A 26,002-nucleotide genomic window follows, 5' to 3' on the forward strand; every position below is an offset into this window, starting at 1 on the left:
CAAGCCACAAAAACCTACAATGGTGTTCAGTTTGCCCTCCACAGCATCTAGTACAGGGCTTGGCGGAGAGTCAGTGCTCAGCATGGGTCACTGAACTGTCAACAGTCTGTAACTACCAGAGCTAAGGGGCAAGTTCAACAAGAGGAGTCCACAAGGACAGCCAGGATGTTTTAATCCTGATTTCAGCTGCTAGGGTAAAAACTCATGAACACACTGCCAATTCTAGGTGGGGGAGAACCTATTCTTGAGGCTTAAATGGGGGACTACATCTGGGTGATCAAAGGGACATGACCGTGGTGAGAAAACATGACTGAAAGCCAGCAGCAGTCTTCCTGGGGTTCAAATAAACTTTTCTATTTTTCTAGAGACTGCAGAGATGTCTTTATCTACAAGGGGAGGTAAAAGTGAAAGTGAAGTCGCTCAGTCCTGTCTGACTCTTTGCGACCCCATGGACCCCACCAGGATCCTCCATCCATGGGATTCTCCAGGCAAGAGTACTGGAGTGGGTTGCCATTTCCTTCTCCAGGGGATCTTCCCAACCCAGAGATTTCAACCCTGGTCTCCCTCATCGTAGGCAGAGGCTTTACTGTCTGAGCCACCAGGATCCTATCACCAAATTTGGTGATATCAATTCACCAAATCTCTCAGAGATAAGAATGTAAGATTTCCCTGAGGCACAATGAAATAGTAACAGGACCACCACCCTGGAAATAGTGACTTATTGCTTTAAATCTATAAAATAGCGAACATTCATAAGGTACCATCTATCCATCAGGCACTATTCTCAATGCTTTCCATGAATTAAAGTTTACATCCTCAGAACCCTGTAAGTTAGATGATATTATCCTCATTTTACAGAGGTGGACATTAAGTCATAAGGATACAAAGAAACCTGGCCAAGGTCTCATAGGAAACAAGCAACAAAACCTGGATTTTTAACCTGCTTTAACAGTAGGGAATTATATCAGTGATTCACCTCAGCACTAGTTCCATATAAACAGTTCCCTGTTTGCTTGCTATGTGTCACGTTTTCACTAAAGTAGAAGGTTATGGGACTCCCCTGGTGGTCCAGCAGTTAAGACTCCAGGCTTCCACTGCAGGAGGCTCGGCTTCAGCCCCTGGTTGGGGAACTAGGACCCGCATGCTGTGTGGTGTGGACCAAAAAAAAATTGTTTTTAATTAAAATATAAACAAAGTAAAACAGTATGTTTGGGTCGGCCTGATGAAATACGTGCTGAGGTAGGGAGTGGACTGTTGATGAGGAGCCCAGGGGAGATGGCCATGCTCTGAGCGTCCCCTCACGTGTGTGTGGGTCATGTATTAACACACACGCAGGGCTTCCCTGGTGGTCTAGTGATTAAGAATCCTCCTGCCAATGCAGGGGACCAGGGTTCGATCCCTGGTCGGGGAAGATCCCACAGGCTGTGGAGCCACTGAGCCCATGAGCCACGACTACTGAGCCCTTGTGCCTAGAGCCCATGCTCCGCAACAAGAGACACCACCGTGATGAACAGCCCGTGCACCACAACTAGAGAAAGCCCACAAGCAGCAATGAAGACCCAGCACAGCCAAAAAATGATACATAAATCTTAAAAAAAAATTTTTTGTAAATACACATGCAGACAAGGTCCCTCCAGTCTGCTTGCACCACAGCAGCATGTAGTTAACCTGTGGCCTGACTGATTAAAGGGCTGCTGGAGGGCCAAGCCAAGGCTTGGAAGGAGAGAACAACCCATTCGTCACCTTGCAGACCCTTTATTGATGTCAGTGGCACTAGAGGTAAAGAACCTGCCTGCCTATACAGAGAGACGTAAGAGATGAGGATTCGATCCCTGGGTCAGAAAAGATCCCCTGGAAAAGGAAATGGCAACCCACTCCAGGATTCTTGCCTGGAGAATCCCACGGACAGAGGAGCCTGGTGGGTACAGTCCATGGGGTTGCAAAGAGAAACGACTGAAGTGACTCAGCACATAGACACACACACACCCCCCTTGCAGAAGGTACCAAAGCCTGCATAGAAAAGCAGGGCCCCCAGAAGAGAAGTGGCTTTTTTAAGGGTTTCCAGTGGAAAAGCCCTTCAGAAACTTCTCACTCCCACTGAGAGCAACAAACTCCGCCCCTGCCAGCAGTTGCTTGATAGAGGCCAATTTCACAGCAGAACAGCCATGGTCATCAACATCAAGGACTCATCATGCATCATCTTCACAAGTACTTTATTATTAAAAATGTATTACAATCACATCTAGATGGTCCTGAGGTCAGAAAACACTGAATTCAAATCCTGGTCCCATTTACTTACTTACTTTGGACAGGTTATTTATCCTTCTTGGGCCTGTTCCCTCATTCAGAAAATAGTACACCACCTGCTAAGGAATTTATCGATGAAATGAAATAATGCACATAAAGTACTTAGGCATAGTGCCTGCTATACAGTGGATGTTCAACATTATTACTCATTATTTTCAATAAAATACTTAGATCGATAAAGCTGGAAATAACCCAAGTGAAATGAACGTTAAAATGGGGTCTCTTCCCCCTCAAACTACATGTTTCTAACTCAGAGACCCCATCACTAACTCAAGGCCTCCCTTGCTCGTCCTCCATCGAGTTCAGCATGTACTCAACTGCTAATGACAAGTTAGGTGTTAACTGTCTCATAAAAGTTGCTTCAAATCACAGAGCATTAAATGCCCGTGCCCCTCTAAAAGGCCTGGATCTTGAGTTCCCTGTCACATCTTAGGTTCCAAGTTCTTCCCTTTCTGTCTCCTCTTTGAGTTGTTTCTAATTTATTAGTTCAGGACATCTCCCAGGATGAATGGACTCTTTCTCATCAGTTGCTACATTCTCGTCCCCTTTAAATTACTGAGCAAAAGACAAAACAGTTGTTAAACATAATTAAATGAACTTCAGTGAAAAGGGAGCTCAAGATTTCCCAAACAAGACACTCAAACACAAACCAAAAGGAAGATGGTGCAATTGAAGTTTCTATATAACAAGACACCAGAAAGAAAAGTAAAGATACAAGGTAGAGAGAAGATTATTTCCACATATAAAAAGGATGAATGTCAACAGGACAGAGAGAAATAGCCCAAGTGGGGGCAGAGGAGGGAAAGGTAAGGAGGTGAAGAGGTCATTCACAGAGGAATGAAAACAAATGCCCAATGGCCATACAAAAAGAGGTCCAACCTCACTACAATCATGGTAGTTAAATATTATAACCACCTAGAGGTTGCTGTTGTATCTTGTGGAGCCATTGGCTGTCTTTACTTAAGAATTACTTTAGAAAAGTAACTTATGTCCCCGCATTTTAAAAGGCCCATTTTTTTTACAGGACTCCATGAAGCTGAACAGAAAAAAGACACTGCGACAACCACTTGGCATTTCACACCCAGACCCTCACTGGCTCATTCTCATTTTTTATTTTATTTTTTTAAATTAGTTTATTTTCTATTTTTTAACTTTACAATATTGCATTTGTTTTGCTATACATTGACATGAATCCACCATGGGTGTACACGTTTTCCCCTTCCAGAACCCCCCTTCCACCTCCCTCCCCATCCCATCCCTCTGGGTCATCCTGGTGCACCAGCCCCGAGCACCTTGTATCAGGCATTGAACCCGGACTGGCGATTCATTTCACATATGATAATTTACATGCTTCCATGCCATTCTCCCATATCATCCCGCCCTCGCCCTCTCCCATAGAGTCCATAATACTGTTCTATTTATCTGTGTCTCTTTTGATGTCTCGAATACAGTGTTATCTTTACTGAATGACCTTTACTGAATGACTAAATACCATATATATGCGTTAGTATACTGTATTGGTGTTTTTCTTTCTGGCTTACTTCACTCTGTATAATAGGCTCCAGTTTCATCCACCTCATTAGAACCGATCAATTTTTTTTTTTTTAATGTGGATCATTTTTAAAGTCTTTATTGACTCTGTTACAATTTTGCTGCTGTTTTTATGTTTTGATTTTTTGGCCACAAGGCATGTGGGATCCCTAACCAGGGATCAAGCCTGCACCTCGTGCATTGGAAGGAGAAGTCTTAACCACTGGACTATCAGGGAAGTGCCCCAATCTCCCTTTAAGATAAACGGTGTACCACTGAATAGCCCTGAAGTTGTCCATTTTCAGATGTTTTCCTTTTTCCCAAGTGAATACTACCCCTCTAAAAATCTCATAAGAGTCTTGGCATATTCCTAAGTGTTGCACTGCACCCAGCCAACATTTAAAAATCATAACTAAATAGTATTTAGGGGAAACAAATGCTTCAATATTTTGTTCCAGAACAATACATAAAGTGATTTAAAATTTGAAAGGAATTAGTGTTACCGGAAATGGCACCCCACTCCAGTACTCTTGCCTGGAAAATCCCATGGACGGAGGAGCCTGGTAGGCTACAGTCCATGGGGTCGCAAAGAGTCGGACACAACTGAGCGACTTCACTTCACTTCACTTCGCCCACATATATCTTGGGCAGGTCTACATGAAGTCAGTGGTGCCATTTTTAATGGGCTTCCCAGGTGGTGCGAGTGGTAAAGAACCCGCCTGCCAATGCAGGAAATGTAAGAGATGTGGGTTCGATCCCTGGGTTGGAAAGATCCCCTGGAGGAGAGCATGGCAACCCACTCCAGTATCCTTACTTGGAGAATCCCATGGACAGAGGAGCCTGATGGGTTACAGTCCATGGGGTCACACAGAGTAGGACACAATTGAAATGACTTAGCAAGCAGGCACACACTCATCTTAAATGTGTCAACTACAAACTGGCACTTGCCAAGAGCATTTGCCAGCGATTGAACAAGAAAGGCATTTGCCATCTGCCTCTGCGGGAATTGAACCCTGTGCTGCTGCAGCTGGCGACCCATCAACATCCCCCGAGGGGAACTCAGGGTGGAGAGTGAGACACTCTGTGCTCCAGGGAAACTGGTGGAACGGGTCTTTAGATAGATATTTTCAGGAACTGATTTCATGATCCAAATCCTTGCATCTCTTCCAAATCTAGAAAAGCACTAAATCCCTTCATGGTGACATCAGCTCCTTGTGACTAGCAGGAAACCTTTTGTAAAGTAAGTGCTTGATTACATTGAACTCCCCCCTCACCAAAATCTTATATATTGACCTTTCCCCACTACTTCTTTGGGGCTTCTCTAGTGGTTCAGTGGTAAAAAAAAAAAATCCACCTGCCAGTGCTGGAGATGTGAGTTCGATCCCTGGGTCAGGAAGATTTCCTGGAGAAGGAAATGGCAACCCACTCCAGTATTCCTGCTAGGATAATCCCATGGAAAGAGGAGCCTGGGCTACAGTCTGTGGGGTTGCAAAGAGTCAGACACGACTTAGCGACTGAACAACAACAACGCTACTTCTTTGGAGCAGTCTCTCAGAGCCATCTGAGGTGCTGTCTCCCAGGCTACATTCCTCATTTTGCCACAAATAAAACTTAACTTGCAACCCTCACATTGTGCATCTTTTTAGTCGACAAATGATAAGACTCGGGGAAAAAACCCTCTGTAATTGATACAAAAAGTAAAACAGCATGGAAGAGTATCATAAACACTGGCTGCAAGTCAGTCGGGAATAAAAATTCCAGCTCTGCCACTTCTGAGCTGAATGACTTTGGGGCAGATGACTTCTAGGTCTCTTTGCCTTTCATTGAAAAGTACGGATAGTGTGTACATCATAGGCCTGTGATGTAGGAGCATGGTTCCTACAGTGAACCATCAGAGAAGCCCCAAAGAAGTAGTAGGGAAAGGTCAATATATAAGATTTTGGTGAGAGGGGGGAGATTCAATGCAATCAATAGGAAGCGTCTAGTACAGTCTTGCCCACTGTAAGCAATTCCATTGTAAACAATATTTAAAATGTTTTTCCCTATCAATTCAATGTCAATTCCACTAGACATTTAAGGAAGTCTATATAAGAAACACATATAGATTTCATACACAAACTTTAAAAATGTAGGTATTTATTGTCCCAATGAATCCTGTAGTCTCATTTCCACAGGATAAAGGCAACCGTGAATAACCACTTCACGCTATTATTTCTAGAACTTTCACCAACCACACTGGCAGCTCTCTGGAAGGTAATAAGTAATGAACATGAAAAGACTGAAAGCAGCCCACCAATTTCCACACAGAAGCACTTCAGGGATCACTGTATACATATAATTTCAATAATTAGGAAAAACACGCCCAGAGGAAGGCCCTGAATGCTATATTGAAGAGAACCAGCTGAACCATTTATGGAGGCCGCCTCACCCAGTCACTCTGCAGTATGTTCTGATGGGCAGGAATAAATTATATTACGCTCTGTCAATCCCAACTGGTATGGCCTGAGCAACCCAGGGCTGTGAAAAATTGAATGGAGACAAGAAACAGGTGAAGTGGAAATTAAAATCTTCAGCCCACTGCACCTGTGTTCACTTCCCAGCTCTCTACAGCTCCCTACTCTCAGGTGCTCAACCGTTAAATACCGATGACTGAGAATCCCTGAGAAAAATCGAGTGGATCGTTAAATTCTTTGTTCCGTCACCTCCTTCTAGGATGTTCTGCCACAGTAATTTTTACTGATTAAGTCTTACGTTAGGCTGAAACCTAGGCCTGTTATGGCTGAATTATTTTGAAGAGTTTACTGAGGATCTCTTTTGTGCCAGGTACTATTCTCTACTGTATTTAAGATACAAAAATGAAAAGGGCATGACAATTGTCATGGTACAACAAGGCATCCGCTTATTATGGGACCCCAAGATAAATGAGAAATGAGTCCTCCCAACTCAGCCTGGACGAGGGGAAAGTTAAGAGGCCTGGAGAGTCTTGCAGGATGAGAAGGTGTAGAGGGTGGAAGAGCTGCGGAAAGGCATGCCTGTGATGTGCAAAGACAAAGCTGGTCTGGAGATGCACATAGGATCCACCAGTAGCCTCACTGGGATTAGGAGAGGAAAGCCTGCACCCCGAAAAGAACAGAGCGGCGAAGGGCAGCTCTGCAGAGATAAAGAGATTCAGCCTCTCTCATACCTTTTTCCTTTGGAAAACCTCTTATACCAATAAAAGAAAAAAAAAAAGAAGTTAGTCGCTCAGTTTTGTCTGACTCTTTGCAACCCCATGGACTGTAGCCTGCCAAGCTCCTCTGTCCATAGAATTCTCTAGGCAAGAATGGGGGGAGGGGGGGTAGCGGGAGCCATTCCCTTCTCCAGGGAATCTTCCAGACCCAGGGATCGAACCCAGGTCTTCTGCATTGTGGACAGATTCCTTACCATCTGAACCAGGGAAGCCCTATACCAATAAAAGGACCCCTTAGTTCTACAGCTCATATACAAGTATACAAGCTCATATACAAGTACTATGAAATGAGTTAAGAACTGAGTAAAAGCGTGGACTTTAAGAGTCAAAACGAGCTGAGATGTCAGAAGTGAATTTCTAACTAATCCTCTGGTTCAGAGGAGTACAGAAAAATCCCATTTCCAAGTTGCTCTTTGTGGTGGCTCGCTCATATTTATGCAGCTGCAGTGCATGCTGACCTTTATGAGCCATGAATTTGGTAGAGTTTGGCTTTCTCCTGTTGCCTGGATCTGGGGTGGATTTCTTTTTTAAAATTTAAGAAAAATGAGTATACATTTTTAATTCCCTTGATGCCCGAAGTCAAAAGATTTATTCTATTTTGTCAGAGGTCTGAAATATTATTGAGATCACAACATCTCTCAAGTAAAAATTTCAGTGTTAAGCTTAAATGTCTCATTTTATACTTATTTTCAGAATCTGCAAAATGCCAAGATGCCACTTCTTTTACAGAAGTTGGTTTGAAAAAGATAATACTCAGTGGATTCGATTTAAAAAACTAGCAGAAGAAAAAGTCTAAAGTTTAGAACACTGCTTTCTGTGGGCCCACTCACCAACCCCCATCACCACTACCAGGGCCAAATCAGAGTTAGAATTAAATTACAACAACAGGGCAATGTTTCCAAAAGTTTCCAATCCTCAATACAAGTTGCAACATTACTATGACTGCCTATCAAACTATACTGCTGTGGACCAAGACTTCCATTCCAACCGGCTTCTGTTGGCCTGAAAACGTAGACAAATCTAGCATCTGACTTCAGCTGGACAGTCTTTTCTTCAAGGCAAGGGAGGCTTTTCAAGCCAAACATAACATGTGGAAGGAAGACTGTTCCACGTGTGCACAGGGAGCTTTCAACCCACATCTCTCAGTAAAAGTGTCCCAGCAGAACAGTGCTTGAGCCGGATAAACTGAGAAGGGCTGAATGGTCAGTGACCATGGAAAATGCTAAGGACGGTTTTAGAAGACTGGGAAGATAGCCCAGTATAAGCTGGCCCTTGAACAACCCAGGGGTTAATCCTCATATAATTTATAGCCAGCCCTCCATACCAGTGGTTTCTCTGCATCCCTGGACTCGACCAACTACAGATAATATAGTGCTGTAGTATTTACTATTGAAAAATACCCACTTCTAAGTGGACCTGTGCAGTTCAAACCCATGTTGCTCAAGGGTCGACTGTACTTAATTACCCTTTTTCAAGTTGCTATCTTGACTCACAGGAAACTAGCATTTTCCTAGTTGAGAAACAGCTGAAATCAACTAGTTCATGTGGTTGAACCCACCAGCAGGAAATTGGACACAATTAAAGGTAATTAATTGCCACATTTTTCTTTAATTTTCTTTCTTTTTGACTGCACTGGATCTTTGTTGTTGTGCGGGCTTTCTCCAGTTGCGGCAAAGGGCTGGCTTCTCTTGTTGGGGGGCATGGTCTCTAGGACGCACAGGCTTCAGCAGCTGTGTCACACAGGCTTGAGAGCACAGGCTCAGGAGTTGTGGCGCACAGGCTTTCGTTGCTTCTCGGCATGTGGGATCTTTCCAGACCAGGGATGGAACCCATCTGTCCCCTGCACTGGCAGGCAGATTCTTAGCCACTGCGCCACCAGGGAAGTCCTGCCACATTTTTCTGTTGATGATCTAACTAGATTTTTCCTTCTTATAACCACTGGGCTTCCCACGTGGTGCAGTGGTAAAGAATCAGCCTGTCCAATGCAGAAGATTCAAGAGACTCAGCTTCAATCCCTGGTTCAGGAAGATCCCCTGGAGCAGGAAATGGCAACCCATGCCAGTATTTTTGCCTGGAAAATTCCATGGACAGAGAAGCCTGATGGGCTACAGTCCATGAGGTCACGAAGAGTCAGACACGACTGAATAACTCAATACACACAACCATTAGAGAAAAGTAGTCTTTTGGAAAGAAGGGAATCAAGACTCAAAAAAACCATCACAGAAATTTTTATCAATAAAAATCTTCTGATGATCAGAAGGCTTGGAAGTTGTTTTCTAAGTATTCCGTTCACCAAACATCTGCTTTTGTTTGTTTGCTTGTTTTCCAAGACTCTGATGGTCACAAATAAGCCCTAGAAGATACATTTTCCTCCAGGCAGGAAGAAGAGAGGAGAAGGGGGAGTGTTGGCTTCCTGCTGGGCGGGGAAGGGTAAATGAGAAACTTCAGTCTCAGCTGAACTCCCCAAGACTCCCATCTCAAAGGCAGGCCCTAATGAGGTGACCTCTAAAGTCCCTCCTGGCTCCAGCACTAACAATTTCTTGGAACCTGGTAACAGACCTTATTCTACCTATATCCACTTGCATTTTACATCATCCTACTGCCAAGCTCATCAATTATTTCACAGCCTGTAAGGAACAGCCATTAACTGTCACTGGACCTCAACCAAAATGAAAAAAAGAAAAAGAAAAAATCCAACCCAGTTCACTATGTATAGCAAGTATTTTCGCAGAGGAGTATTTGCATCGGACACCACACTCTCAAGAAGGCCTCCCACTCCCTCCACCATGGATCCTGGTCACACCACACAACTCTGGTTCTATTTCTCCCAAACGGATCAAACCTGTCTGGAGAGATCCTGTGAAGGAAACAATCTACAAGTTTTAATGCTGTCTTCAAACTATGCAGACATTTTCATGTCAGAATTCAAGGAACCACTTCTGTTTTAAAAACCAGCATATTTCCCACACAAAGTGCTTTAATTGCTCAAATGTTAAAGCATTCTAAAAGACATACCAAAACAAAATTTAAAAACTTGAATGATTTCTTTATTCAAATACAAGAAAAATAAATGAATTATTTCCAGTGGAAATCAGACTGCAAACTGGCAGGCACAGCCGATGAACATGTGAATGTGGCCCACACAGTATTTTAAAATATTTGATTCAGTTGCCAGCATTTTCAGATGGGAAAATTTCACCTCAAACTCTTAAATGTCCATCTTCTCTTGAAAAATTGATAGCTATGACACCTCTAACACCCTCATTTCAACAGCTAAAATCAAGAGGTGGCACATGCTTGGGCATTTATAGTAATTTAACTGAAGAATCAGAGCATTGCCCCTTTTAGTACTTTTTTCTCTCAAATAAATGAACCACACAATGAAGCTCACCATGGTCAAAGATGGTTTGATGCATCAGTATCTCTCCCTTACTATCTCACCATGTCTCCCTTACTGTCTCACCATACCATAAATAATTCACTCCAGAACAAAACTGAGGCCTGGTGGCTCAGATGGCAAAGAATCTGCCTGCAATGCAGGAGACTCGGGTTTTAACTCTGGGTCAGGAAGATCCCCTGGAGAAGGGAGTGGCTACCCACTCCAATATTCTTGCCTGGGAAATCCCATGGACAGAGGAGCCTAGCGGGCTACAGTCTATGGGGTCGCAAAGAGCCAGACACAACTGAGTGACTAACACTTTAAAGACTGCTAGATTGCTAGTAAACCACAGTAAGCCATGCCTCATAACTATTTTAAAAAGAACATGTAAGGTAAACTTCTATTTCTTATTAGTGTTATGGTTACATTAAGTTTGACATTTTTTCTAATGGTAATTAAGTATAAGAATGCTTGAGATCTAGATTATATGAATTTATTTTCTTTTTCAGGGCATGTTATTGCTAGATTTACATTTAAGTCTAATATATGAGCTTTTCAAAATCTATCAACTTAATAATACATGAAAAAAAATAAAAGAACCTGCTACTCGTGCTAATCTTATGTCCTCTTTACTGAAAATAGTTGCTATATTCTCCTAATCAGGTCACAGTCATTTTAAAAGCCTTAATAGTTTGTCTCTATCTTGCATGAAAAGGACAGAGCAACTGATTTGACAAAACATTTCCCTAAATCTTGCCCTACCATGGATTCAAGTATCTCTTGTCAAGTGGAGATAAGGAGGCTCATTTCATAGGAGTATTATGTGCAAAACGGCATAAATCTTGAGTCCTGGTAACATTCATATGTAGGGTATTAACCAGCTATTCACTATCTCCACAAACCATGAGATAAAAACTAACTGGACTAAGCCGAGATGTAGATGATGAGATCAGACAAAGCTCTTCCCTCCCTCCCAGGAGTGTGGTTAACAAAAGACCAAGGGAACACAAAGGGCAGACTCAGAGACACGGAAAAGGAACAGCATCCTGTTGCAACTACGGACTTGCAGTTGTTCAGAACGTTGCTAACATCTTTAATAGCTCTTCTTCTAAAGCATATTATCTTTCTCCATCAACGGACAGCTGCGCCAAGGCCTAGGAGCATTTCTGATGATACGAGATCCTTTTACCATCACAAATTCATTCCCCTTGAATCCTGAGATCCTAAGTACAGGGTTCCAGATTCAGAATATACATATGCTCCACTCTATCCTAAGGGAGAAAATCATTATTAGCCCCTAAATTGAACTACAAAAGCACAGCAACAATTCTTGCTTTATGTTGTGAAGGGAAAATGCATTTTTAAGGATCATCGATGCCAGCACTATTTCCTTCAGTGTGTCCACATGACCAAAATGTGCTTGCTACAAGGGTTTCTTTTATAAACAGAAATATAAAAAACAAACAGGCATTTCCTATAATAATCTCCACCAGTAACAGGCATCGATTTTCAGCCCCAAAGATAAAATTTTTATAAATGACTTCTTCACACTCTTATAAAACATTTCCCTCCAACAAAAATATCAGCAAAACTGCAAGCAGACTTAGAAATAATGTATCTGCTTGAACAGAGATAAGAATCAGCCATTTTGAAAAGTAGGTAGGCATGACAGAGGTCTGTTTAGTCAAAGCTATAGCTTTTCCAGTAGTTACATAAGGATGTGAGAGTTGGATCATAAAGAAGGGTAAGGGCCAAAGAATTGATGCTTTTGAACTGTGGAGCGGAAGAAGACTCTTGAGAGTCCCTTGGACAAGGAGATCAAACCAGTCAATCTTAAAGGAAATCAACACTGAATATTCATTGGAAGGACTGATGCTGAAGCTCCAATACTTTGGCCACCTGAGGCGGAGAGCTGACTCATTGGAAAAGACCTTGATGCTGGGAAAGGTTGAAGGCAAAAGGAGAAGAGGGCAGCAGAGGATGAGATGGTTAGACAGCATCACTGACTCAACAGACATGAATTTGAACAAACTCCAGGAGATAGATAATGAAGGACAGGGAAGCCACATGTGCTGCAGCCCATGAGGTCAAGAAGAATCTGACATGACTTAGCAACTGAACGACAACAACACAAGGAGTGACTTAGTGCTGCAAGCTTTAACTTAGCAAATTATTCCATCTGGCAAGTGTGACAGAGAGCCCTGGACTCAATGTGAGCTCCCATCAAGCTACCACTCTCTGGAAACAAGTGATGGGAGGAGACTGGGCTAAAGAAAAAGATCCTCACCTTCCTTTCCACCTTTTTACAGATCCTATGACTCTACAGCACTGTTGGCATTCAATTAAGGTCAATGATAAATACCATATGTGAATAATGTTTGAATGTTTAAATTACCCATGAACTCAAAGTTCACAGTAAGCACAGGTAAATGAGGCCTGGTACAGTGACTGTTCAATCTCTGGGCTCAAGCTTGGCTTTTTCTGATGACGATGGTGATGAAATGTTTCAAACATACAAAACATAACACATCTGTGTACTTATTACCTAGCTTCATCAAACCATAGCTTTTCCCATCCATATACTTCAAGGCTTTTTTTTTTTTTTAAATCATAGATACATTTGAAGATCCCTGAGTACCTCTCTGATACCATTCCCCTACTTTCCTAGATCACCTTCTTAGTTTTTAAAACAAAATGAGATTGGACTGTGCCTGGAATTTACTTCAAAATAGTTTGGGGGACTGATGGGTGGGGAAGAGAAGAGAAAAGGGGAACTAGATGAACTAAGACTGGTCTGGGTGATGAGAGAACATTATAATGAACACTTTCATCCCTACTCTATGTATGATATTTTCCTCAACAGAAGTTTTCTAAAAATTGAGACTGACATCAGGTTGTAAATATCTTCAGACTATACTCCTAAAGGTTCACTATTCAGTGCAATAGCCACTAGCCACATGTAGCTATTTAAAGCAAATGAATTAAACCAGACAAAAAATTTAATTCTATAGTTGCACCAGCCATATTTCAAATGTTAAACAGCAACCTGTGGCTAGCGGCTACCATACTGATTAATGCAGTAGGAGAACATTTCCATTGTCATAGAAAGTTCTAGCTGACTTCACTGGTCTGCAGCCTAGGGTGGTATCTGGAATCTCTATTTGGTAAGAAGAGGTATAACCAATAGTCAGAAGACTTGGCCTTAAGATCATCAAGTCTGAGTCCTGATCCATCAAAATAAGGGCTGATGGGCTTGGATCAAGAATAATATCTAATCAAACTACCTCACAATGTTATTTCGAAAATCAACTTTTACCCATTGAAAACTTATCACAGGAAAAATGTGTGCAATTGCACAACTTCAATTAGGACATCTCTGCTGTCTGTGCAGTTGCTGCTGCTGCTGCTAAGTCGCTTCAGTCGTGTCCGACTCTGTGCGACCCCATAGATGGCAGCCCACCAGGCTCCGCCGTCCCTGGGATTCTCCAGGCAAGAACACTGGAGTGGGTTGCCATTTCCTCCTCCAGTGCATGAAAGTGAAAAGTGAAAGTGAAGTCGCTCAGTCCTGTCTGACAGTTTAATGGCAAAGCCAATGCACAAATTAGCAACATTTCAAATGTATATTTTGAAATATACATATATTTTGAAAAGACCAAAAACACCAACAAAACTGAAAAATGATTACAGTTTTCGTTTGAGAAAAGGAGAGATCACACATTTCAGCTTCCAATTTATTAAGTTTCTCCTCCCACTACCTTTATAGAATAGAAAAACAACTTTTTACTTTTTTAAAAAAACACTTAATTTTCTCATGGTTGGGATTAAAAATTAAATCACATTGCTGATGGAAGATTACCTAAGGTCAGTGGAAGGAATGAACGCAAAAATCCAGGCTGACGACTGACTATGGGCCAAGCTTTCATCTATATCTAATGAGGTAATTTCTTTTTCCCAGAGAGACTGAGTACATCCTTATTTTTATTTATTTACTTGTTAATTTTGGGTTTGCCATGTGGCAGGTGGGATCTTAGTTCCCCAACCAGGGATTGAACCCAGAGCCACGGCACTGAGAGCAGCCAAGTCCTAACCACTGGGCCACCAGGGAATTCCCTTCAAGGTTTTGAATCTCAGTGACAGGGAACTCCATTTGCCAAAAAAGATTTTAGGTTCTGGCTTGGTTTAGTGGGAGAATGAGAAGGAATAAGGTTTTGACATCTTCACTCATGCATGGTGCTGGCCCAGGTTCAGTGTCTGTTGACTTAATGAAACAGGGAAATACGAAAGACCTTTGAGGAATAAGAAAACAAAATCTTTAAGAAATAAGATGTAACATTTAGCAGTATCCCTAACTCCCCAATATGCCTACATAAATGTCTGTTATAGAAAGTCCCTGAGAATTCTCATCTCTCTCAGCTCTGACTGGCTTTAAAATCAAATTTAGACTAAGGTCTCTTCAGCTTTAAAAGCCAGCTTTGGAAGGGCAGCTAGTGACAACAAATTAATTATCAGTCATTTCAATGGCCGATCTTAATTTGATATTCTGCCTTAAGTTCATAAAATACCTTAGCGTTCTGGTTTCTGAATCAGGAAAATTTGATTACCAGCAACTAAAAGACTTCTTCAGCGGGCCAAGAGATAAAACTGTGCTTCAGGACCAACGAATATCACCCAGGGGAGATGTGATTCAAAGGTTGACTAAGGATTGGAAGAGTCTTTGAAAACAAAGAAGTACCTAATAGGTAAACAATCAAACCATTCCAGCGGGTGGCGGCAAAGTCCGACTGCCCACTCACACAGAAAGTCAAACCAAATCTCAGGGTAGGAGCAAAGGCTACAAGTTTGGTGAGATTTGGAGAATGAATCAGTCTGGCTTCTATGTTTCCAAATATCTTTTCCACATCAGAAACCACCTCTGAGCTAGGCTTCTACGAAGAGCCAGGATGATTTGAACAATTATCCTAAGAACTCTCGAGTAGATACATAAATTAAATCTGGGCCCTTAAAATCACTCAACATTATTAGTTAACGAAAAACTCTTTCAAGAATTGCTACCTCATTTTTCCAACCTTTGTGCACAGCGTAAGCTCCCAAATTTCTCTTTTTCAAAAAGTTTTAAGCTTTGGCCCAAGTTCACAGCCCAGGCATATATCAAAAACACTTTTTCATAGCTGAGTAATGTTGTAAAATAGATAGCAAGTGGGAATTTGCTATGTGACACAGGGAGTTCAACCCAGGACTCTCTGACAACCTAGAGGGGTGGGATGTGGTGGGAGATGGGAGGGAGGATCACAAGGGAGGGGATATAGTATGTATACCTGTGGCTGATTCATGTTGATGGATGGCAGAAATCAATACAATATTGTAAAGCAATTATCCTCCAATTAAAAAAAAATTTGTTTAACTTTCTAAACGTATTTAAATAAAAAAGGACATCACAAGAAAAACACACACACACAATCTTCCCTCATACACTCTGTATCTAGTTTCTGAGTAACAAAATATGTCACTGACTTGAAATCAGTATGATAAACAAGTTACACCACAAACTAGGCTTCACACACAGAAAAAGCACCTGCAAACTGGGGAGTGTGAGAATTCCATTCCAAGGATCTAGGAAGGAAAATCATAAGAAAAGTTTCAGTGACGGAAAGGGCCTTTTTCCTAAGACTAGTTTTTACAGCAGTTTACAATGTTTTACAATGCAAGCTCCCTCATTTGCATAAGGCAAAAAAAGAGACCTAAACCAGGAAACAAGGTGTTTTCACCAAGTTTTCCGCAAAATGCAGAAACCTGAGACAAGAGCGTGCGTGCAGGCAGCTATTTTGAAAAGCGATCCCAAGGAACAGGGGTGGGGACCTGGAACAGTTTAACAGGGAAAAAGGAACACCATCTTAAAGGACGGAGCCAGTCATCCCTTTGGGCTGGGGCCCACGTGGACCCTCTGAGGAGCCCTAGCTATTGTGCTTCAGAATTGTCCAACTTAGTAACAAAAGAGAGAAGTATTTCTCTACCAGCTTCCATCCCCCAGCAGTCAAAGGTGGGCCCACGGAATGGTAACAACCTTGGATATCCAGATTTGTACATAGGTCAGAATAGCTAAGCAGAAACCAAGTGGCTACAGCAGAAAAGCTTAGGGAAGAAAGCTGTAGAGATGAGGTCTATGCCTGCCAGAGATCAGCACAGCACAGCTGGAATTAGAGTGGGCTACATCACTGAAAGCATTTGGTGTACTAATTCATTTAATCCTGTAAACCTTTGAGGAAGGTACTGTAATTATTTGGGGCTTCCCAGGCAGCTCAGTGGTAAAGAATCTGCCTGCCAATGCAGGAAACACTGGTTTGATCCCTGGGTAGGGAAGATCCCCTGGAGGAGGAAATGGCAACACACGCCAGGATTCTTGCCTGGAGAATCCCATGAACAGAGGAGCCTGGTGGACTACATCCATGGAGTCACAAAGAGTGAGACACGACTGAGCACGCACTGTAATTATTTTACAGATGAGGACTGAGAGGTAACCTAAGGTCATAAAGGAGGTCAAATGGCAGAGCTGATACCCAAGGACTCCTTCAGCAGTCTGGCTCTAGAGCCCACATTCTTAACCGAAATGCTGCATACAGCCCTCCATCCCAGTCCGCAGGGACCACATCAGCGGCTGGGTGAATCTAGATATGGAGCGCAGACTACACTAGGCCATTCTACACACGGGGCTTGAGCATCTGTGTATTTGGGAGCCCACGAGGATCCTGGAACCAGTCCCCACGGACACCGAGGGACAACTGTACTAGTATCTCTCAGTAGAGAGAAAACAACGCAAAAAAGAAGGGGGTCATAGATGTATCTACATTTAGGAACAGACAGGCCTGGGAAAAAAAGACTGATTTGGAAGCATCCTAAGGGAAATCAGCCTATCAAGCAGCTGGAAGTCCTAATGGCCTCAAAACCACTTTCCAGAGAGTACAGTCCCAGAGCTGGGGCCACCAGAGAGCAGCACAGAAGGTCTTTGAGAAGGTCACCGCCCATCCTTTATCTGGTGATGATGCTACTTGGAAGTTCATTGTGAAAGAACAGGAACAGTCACACTCTCAGCCTTCAGTTCATCCCAGCTGAACACTTTCTCCCTCTCTCTTCAGTTTACAAAATCCAGCAGAAATCACAGAAATCAAACAGACCGAGAAAAATCACTACCGACAGGAGGACAGTTTAACAAAATAAGGACACTTGGTCTCCCAAAAAGATGCCCTGACTAGAAAGGTGAATATGTTACTCAGTCGTGTCCAACTCTTTGCAACCCCATGGACTGTAGCCCGCCAGGCTCCTCCATCCATGGAATTCTCCAGGCAAGAATACTGGAGTGGGCTGCCATTTCCTTCTCCAGGGGATCTTCCCAACCTAGGGATCAAACTCGGTTTCCTGCACTGCAGGTAGATTCTTGACTGTCTGAGCTGCCAGATATGGTGAAATCTCGCTCTTCAACACCACCACTGGCCCTCCCTAGGGGAAGGTTGACTTCCCCCATCCCATCCAGCTTGGGCACGTGACTAGCAGAGCCGCTCTCTGCAGAAGAACATCTCCATCCTGTTGAATTTAGAAATGATCATTTATTTTGGCCAGTGAGGTTCACGTTGGAAATGACTCATCCAAGAGCCTGGAAAGTCAGTTCAGGGTTCAGCCTGCCTCTCTCTCCTCTGCTACCAGACCGGCAACGTCCAGAGAAGAGGACAGGACACTCCCTCAGCTGGGTCCAAGGGTCAGCTCAGCATGGAGCGGATCTCAGAGGAAGGAACAGACAAGGACTCTGCATGAAAAACAAACCTCTGCTGGGTAAGCCACCAGATCTTGGGAGCAGTTTGTTACCTCAACAGAATTGAGTCTCCCTGACCAAAACAAACAGTAAGTCTGTATGTAGGTTGGTTTAAGAACCATGGGTTCCAAAGCCAAGTTCTCCCACTAACCGGGTGTACCAGATCAGGTGAGTGATGACTTCTTTGTGCCTGTTTCCTTGCCTACTTCTTAGGAATTGTAAGGATTGAGAGAAAACTGTCTTGACAGTAATTTAAAAAGAAAACACTTAAAAAGTCAAGATGTTACACAGGTTTCCTATACAGAGAAGTTGTGAGTCAAGCCTTTTCCTTGGTCTGAGTAAATTTAATGGGCACCCTTAATGAGATTCATGAAGTCTATACTGGCATGAGAGCGGTACACAAAGGGAGATAAATGAACAAGGATTAAGTCTTAGGAGGACCCTGGCTTTTAAAAGACGTTCCTCCTGTCTTCATAGGATCCAATGGGTTTTTAGTTTTCTTTATGGACAACACACAATCTGAAGTGGGAGGAGTCCTAGCATTCTTCCCACCCCACCCTTTAGGACTCAGCTGCTTCAGTCTCTAAGACTTTAGCTCTACCTTTTGAGGAAGAGGTGGGAGAAGGGGACGACAGAGGATGAGATGGTTGAATGGCATCACCAACTCAATGGACAAGTGTTTGAGTAAACTCCGGGAGTTGGAGATGGACAGGCAGGTCTGCCATGCTACAGTCCATGGGGACCCAAAGAGTCGGACGTGATTGAGTGATTGAACTGAACTTTGAGGAAGAACTCAATGCAGATAACTAGACAGAGGAAGACCTGGTGATATTGTTACTGGACCCCTCCTCCTCTCCCTGCCCTTCCTCAGTCTTCCTCTGTTCTTTAAGGGCTAGATTTGGCCATGAAAGGAATCAACTCCCCTGAACCTCCCCTGAAACCTGAAGAATTAGTGCTCTGAAGATTTGCAGTGTCTTCTATCAACCAAGTGCAAGAATCTGGGATATTGTAAGTTGTGGGGTGGCTGGACAGCATCGAAAATACTGAAAATGCTGTGCAGTCAATACCCATGTCCCGAAGAATGTACCACAAAAGTGATGTGGTCTCTTTCCATCACCTCCACAGCCTCCTGTCTACCACCTCCCCATCTTGAATGCTGATGTCCCTGCTACACTGGGTTTCCTTAAGAGGCTCTGCCTCACCTCAGAGCTTTGCACACGCTGTTCCCTTGGCTGGGAACACTTTTCCCCACCTCACTTTCCTTGCTAAATCCTAGTGCTTACTCATCCTTTAGAGAAATTTGATGACAGCAGCAGGAACAGCATCTCAAGTACTCACATCACAACCTCAGCACCTGCACAAAGAAAGTGCATATGAAGTATCTGATAAAGCAGATGGATTAGCCAAGATGAAGCCAGATAAAGCCAAGAATGACTACTGATGCATTAGGGTGTTGAGAGTGGTTTTGTTTTGCCATTTTTAACCTATCCATATTACAGTGATTCTACTTCTATGAGAAAAAAAAATTAGAAAGTAAAAAAATTCATAAATTCTTTCCAAAGGAATGTTAGTCATCAAAAGTAGACACATTTTATGTCTATTTTCACAACAATTTCAACATAATAATTTTTTTTAAAAAAGCAGGAACGAAGCTGCCCCTTGTCAGACACCAAAGATGCCGCTTTGGCGAGTGAAGTCATTCCTACTTCTCCAGCGCAGCCTGGCCCCTCCATCAATACATCGCCCTCTGTCCTGTGCCATCCTAGCCCAGCAGATAGACAAAGTACATCCACACAACTCAGCCTCCTGCACCCTTTGACCTGAGTGACACGCTCACTCTCACTGGCATGGATCTGGAAGAGGTGGCTCTGATGCCTCAAGTCTGGTCGTATCAGGCAACAGACCTGATTTCTACCTCAGGCCAGGCCTGAGATAATGCAAATTCGCTTCTTACAGCTAGCATTCTTTTTAGAAGCCTGTCTGTTTCACCTTAGCACCACTTCTGTTTCTCTGTTCAACAGCAGCTGCACTGCTGGGCTGCCAAGAGGCCTGAGTGGGTAGAAGAGGTATTGTTTAGTTGGAAGGGAGTTTTCTGTCAATCTGGATTAAAACAAACTAACAAATCCAAAACAGAGAGGGTATCAATTATATTGCAAAGTAGTTCTCCTTGGGAAAAAGGATAGAAGCTTTAGATCTACTGGGTCTTTGTTTCAATAATGGTTCAGCTTGGCTGACCCTGGGTGAGACAGTCTAACTAAGGCTATGAAAGACAGTTTCCAAAAATGATAAAATCCAAGAGCGGTCCCTACCCTGCTCCTCCCCCAACCAAGTGTAGGCCCCGTAAACAGAAAGAGAAGCACAGAAAACTCTGTAGCTGGCTCCACAGGGAGTCAAAACCCGAGCATCATTATCAGTTGTGGCACCATCAATGAGTGGTAATGGACACTGAGTCTTCTGGTAATTAATCACAGCAGGCCATCCGAATCATTCCTTCTTTTGTCTGGACACAGACATACGGTGGCCCCTGTGAAAGCACTAAGCATCTGCTTCCTTCATTATATGAATGTCCAATTAGTCACACAGGGTCTTCCCAGGCACACAGTTTGATTTATTTTTTACATATATCCCCTCTTTTTTGAATTTCCTTTCCATTTATGTCACCACAGAGCACTGAATAGAATGCTATACAGTAAGTTCGTGTTGTTGTTGTTTAGTTGCTCAGTCACGTCTGACTTTTTTGTGACCTCATGGACAGTAGCCCCCCAGGCTCCTCTGTGCATGGGATTTCCCAGGCAAGAACACTGGAGTGGGTTGCCATTCCTTTCTCCAAGGGATCTTCCCGACCCAGGGATCGAAAACACGTCTCCTGCACTGCAGGTAGATTCTTTACCACAGTGTACGTATGTCGAGCTCAACCTCCCAATTCAACAGTTTGGTTTCTTAGTAACAGTTTATATGGTACAGGTTATGTTTGCCGGTATAAACCTCAAAAAATGGATGAAAATAACACTCTAAGTACTGTTATATCAGGACAATGGGATTATGAGTAGCTTTGGTCTTTTAATCAATTACTTGGCTCGATTTTTCATTGTGATGCAGAGACATCATTTCTAAAGATATTTTAAAAGACAGACAAATAATCCACGGCTTTCAAAAGATTTACTCTTTCTCCAGGTCCAATAACCAGAGACCACCACGTAGGGGCCACAACCTCAGGTCATAAAAATGGCAATTTTACAAGGGAAAATAACTTTTCACTGCCAGTACTCACCCTCCGGCTGAAGACAGACCATATCTTAGGAACTGCCTATAATAACCCTCAGACAGATAATAACCCTCAGACAGATAAGATCCTTCACCTGCATCATAGCTATTCACTCAGCAATAGGCACGTAATTTCCTTTCTCCCTAAATGGCTTACATACTCTGTTGAAGTTTGTTTCTGTAATACACACGAACACTAAATCTTTCAGAAAATAAAAGCTCCAGGTAAAAAGGAATTTCTCAGTTGTCCACTACTGTATCCCAAGCACCCAGAACAGTACTGGCACAGAGAAAGTGTTCGATAAATAGTGTTAAATGAGCTAATGAACAAACGTGATTTTCTATTCCTTTGGGTACAGTGAATAAAACTATTAAACTTGTTTCTTGAAAAAGTTTCTTGATATCACAGAGGACTCTCCACCACTGGAAAAGTTTAAACACTTCTATTAGGGATAATGCAGAAAGTATTTCTGCATTGCGGAGGAGGCTGAACCAAATGACCTCTAAAACCCCTCTAAACCCCCAGACCCTATAACTTGATGAACACCACTCCGTGAGAGGATCAGCTGCTTAAAGCCTGTTCCCAGGTAAAGTGAATTATTACCATGCTCTGATTAAAATAAAGTTAATAGCTGCCCTGGGACTTGGATGCCAAAATACTAACTCATCCAAAATGTGGACACATCCCTAGGGAAGAAATGCTCTTGCTAATCACCAGTCACACTCTGGAAACAGCAGATGTGCCTCAGGGGCCTCTGAGAGCCAAATACAAAAACCAAATACAAAAACTTGGGAAAATGACGAAGCTAGGGGTCGAGATCAAAATGGAAATAAACAGAATCGCACCAGACTGAAGCTCCTGTTGTCCAGCCAACAACAAATCCACTTGAGACGTCTCAATTTAGCCTTGAAATTAAAATGGTTATAACTGAATATAACCACTTCAGAAGACAGAAAAGACTACCTCTGATAAGTAAAGAATTTTGCTCAGTAAAATGTCATATTTACCTAAGACGTTCAAGTCCAAGAATGTCAGTCTCAAGTTGAGAGCGACTTATTTTGACTGAACTTTTCTTCAATCTGAACGAGAGGGAGTTTTGTAGGGAAAGGAGATCTGTTCATGGTTTCCTAAACAACTTAAAAAAAAAAACAAACTAATTCTAAAGGAGTAACTGGGGACATTCCATTCACAATCAACTTTGGAGTAATTCTTTTCTCTCAACACACCCTTCCCTTCTTTTGTTCAAATCACAGACTAGATAAGGGAAAAGGAGGGGGCAGCGAATTCTACCATCAAGGACTCTGTATAGAGACCTTGGGGCTGGGTTTGGAGAATCACTGGGGTTGTTTTGAAGACCTAAGTGCAAATACTACACTAAGACAGTAACTGAATGAACAAAGTGAAACCGTTCAACAATTCCTTGCAAATTGCATAAAAAGACTTTGTAACTTTGTAGTCAACTCCTGATCACCCCTACCACAACTTGATCCAAAAAAAGTCTTCTGTTTTCAAACTGTAAGTAATTTAATCTTAATTCTAGTGACAACAGGGAATGTGCAGAGAAAGCAGTCACCTCCTCTGTGCACATATACTTTGTAAAGTTGCCTCTGTTTTTGAATGAGCAAGGTCTTACACAAGAATTCTGAGGGATTAAGTTCACATCTGGTTGGCAGACCTGGTGTTGGATATGATTACGGCCACACAGCTGAGTCTTAAATCCACATACTGTTCCTATTTAGCTGACATATATGAACTAACTAATTTATAGAAAATGTGCAGCAAATTATTTCTTCCACCTCCCCCTTGCCCCAAGAATGCACAGCAATAGGTGTCACTGAAAGACATCCTCCCCCTACACACACAGAATATTTGCATTCCTAGCCTCTGTCCAATTATCTTGTTATTTTAGTTATCTGAATCACTGCTCTGGAAATGAGAGTGAGTAAGTGTGTGTGTGTGTGTGTGTGTGTGTGTGTGTGTGTGTGTGTGTGTGTGTGTGTGTGTGTGTGTGTGTGTGTGTGTGTGTGTGCGCGCGTGTGTGTGTGCGCGCGCGTGTGTGTGTGCGCGCGCGTGTGTGCTGGGGAAGGGGGTGGGGTAGGGGGATGGGGGTGGTAATTTAACCAGATGAACTTGACCTCTCTGGACCTCAATTTTCTCACCAGAAAAATAAAGGGATCAGCCCAGAGACTTTGCAAATTCCCTCGGTAACAACAATCTATGACCAGTAATTATCAAGAGGAGACCTGAATTCTTAAGAGTATGTCATTAAATATTCGAATTTAAAATGCCTACAAGACCCACAGTTACGCTTCAGTATGACCACTGCACATGTTCCGACTGTGGAGAATGCCTTTGAAAACATCTCTGGCAGCTGAACCACCAAACCGGGTTAGAAGCCGGAGAGGGACTCCGCTAAATGAGGAGGAAGGGGTGCAAAAAGAGAGGGTATCTGGGAGAGGAGTTGCAAGAAGACCCGGGGGGAGGGGCGGGTCTGAGAACACAGTCTTGGCATTTTGCACTTCTGGGATTTCAGAGCTTCCAGGATCTCCCGGAGACTTGGGTCTATACCCACAAACCCTCTGCAGCCACCACCTGCAGCTACACAGCGGTAAGCAGGCGAAGAAGGGGAAAGGAACCGGCGGTGACAGAGCGGGAAGAGCCTCTCTCAGAGAGCCCACACAGCCCGTGGGACGAAAGTGGACTTTGAACAGCGACAAAGAAAGGGGGAAAGAGAAAGAAAAAGGACTCCCCCTTCCCCACCCGGCTCTACTCCTTTCAGTAAAAAAAAAAAAAAAAAAAAACAAGGAAAAGGCCGCCGCCGCCCCTTCCCTTCGCCCTTCACCCGGGATGCGGAGCCCGGCTGAAGCCGCGCCCTTGAAGTCCCTCTGCCGTCCTGCCGGGTCCGGAGTCGCCCACTGAGCCCTGCACCCCTCCGGAGGCGCGGGCCCGGCCCCGCCCGCAAACTCGCGGCCTGAGCATCCCCCTCTCTCCCTCCCCGGCTCCCTCGCCCCAGTCCCGGGGCACCCGATTCTCCACGCACCCGCCATCCCTTCCTCTTCCCGCGCCCCCGCCTCCGGCCTTCCAACCGCAGAGCGCTTTAAGACTTCCACCCACCCGGACAAGGGGGCCCTTTGAAAACTTTGTGTGTGTGTCTAGGGCTTTTGTCCACATCCTGGGCAGGGCCCGGTTACCGGCGTGGGTGCCGGAGGGTGTCCGGAATCTCTCAAGGCACAGGGGAAGCCACCACGGAAATCCCACTCCTTTATTTTTGAGCCGGCTTCTGCCACCCTAAGACACGGCGCTTGGGCTAACAATTCCCACGCCCTGGTCGCCTCTCGGCGCCGGGGGGAAAGCCCCACACCCGGCCCCTTTCTCCACCGCCACGAGAGAAAAGGTGTGCGCGGGGAGAGGGAGGCAGCGGAGAAACACCGTGCCCAAAACGACCCTGTTAAAAGAAAAAAGAAAAAAAAAAACCACGAAAGGGGTCCCTTTTCTCCCACATCCCCAGAACCGGGGCGATCCACTGTTGCATCACGTAGTAGCCAAGCCTCCCGGCTCCTCGCCCTCCCCTTCGCCCCAGACGCGCGCCCAAATTCATGCACACACCCAGAGCCACCGCCGCAGCCGTCCCGCGCCCCCGCCCCGGCCCCGGCCCCCGGGGTCCCCGCGGATACCCTCCCGCCAACGGGAACCCACACACACACACCCCCTCCAGCGCCGGAGGAGAGGCGGACGAGGAAAGCGAGGCCCCAGCACTCACAGATGGTCTCCCCACGGCCACGGCCATCGCGGCGGCGGCGGCGGCGGCGGCGGCTCTGGCTGCGCCCGGGTGCTCTCCGCCAACACTAGCGGCTGCTGCTAGGGCTCCGGCTCCGGCTCGCCACCCCCGCGCCTCCCTCGCGGCTGCGCTCTGCTAGCGCCCGGCTCCTGCGCGCCACCAGCAGCATCTGCTACCCCCACGCCGCCGCCCCTCCCGCTTTATTAGAGCAACATGGCCACCCGCCTGGAAGGGACCATTTGCTTCCCCAGGAAGGGGTGTGAGCCGGCGCGCCCTGGCTGAGGCGGTGGGAGGGAGGATGATGGGCGGGTCTCCAAACCCGGTCAGTCGGCCCCGGCCGCCGGGCTCGCCCTCCCCGGATGGAGCGCTCGGCTGCGAAAAGACCCGCTCCCGTGCCACCGGGAGCGCCCCCCTCCTCCAAGCCTGTGCGCTGGCCGCCACCCCCAGTTCCACCACGTGCTGGAGTCCGAGTAAAAGCCTGGGCGCAGAGGTCCCAGCCCTGGGTTCCGCCACGCGCTTCCCCAAGCTGGTAGCTGGAGCGGCTGCGGAGAGGGAGACGGGGCCCTGGGGCGAGACAGGTCCACTCGGACAGCATCTCGCCGAGAGTTAGCCCCGGGCAAGCACTCCCTCCTCGGAGGAACCGGCTTGAAAGGGGAGCGAGTCACTAGCGATATCGGCGGGCGACCGAGGTGGGACTGGGCAGACCCCGGCGA

At 44.6% G+C, this 26,002-nt stretch overlaps 1 protein-coding gene across 6 annotated transcripts in view; it reads right to left on the reverse strand.

The window, feature by feature from the left end:
• The window catches only part of SEPTIN11 (septin 11), a 96,723-nt gene extending 71,257 nt beyond the window's left edge, over positions 1-25,466 (reverse strand). For all 6 annotated transcript variants that reach the window (XM_081584544.1, XM_081584522.1, XM_081584511.1 and 3 more), the window contains exon 1: positions 25,272-25,466. In XM_081584544.1, the coding sequence (XP_081440670.1) occupies positions 25,272-25,298 (27 nt within the window). In that variant the 5' untranslated portion in view covers positions 25,299-25,466. The remainder of the gene's footprint in view (positions 1-25,271) is intronic.
• Positions 25,467-26,002: the final 536 nt, after the last annotated feature.

Source organism: Giraffa tippelskirchi, chromosome 1 (genome assembly GCF_054371585.1).
Source record: "Giraffa tippelskirchi isolate mGirTip1 chromosome 1, T2T-mGirTip1v1.2.pri, whole genome shotgun sequence".
In the NCBI taxonomy this organism is placed as follows: domain Eukaryota; kingdom Metazoa; phylum Chordata; class Mammalia; order Artiodactyla; family Giraffidae; genus Giraffa; species Giraffa tippelskirchi.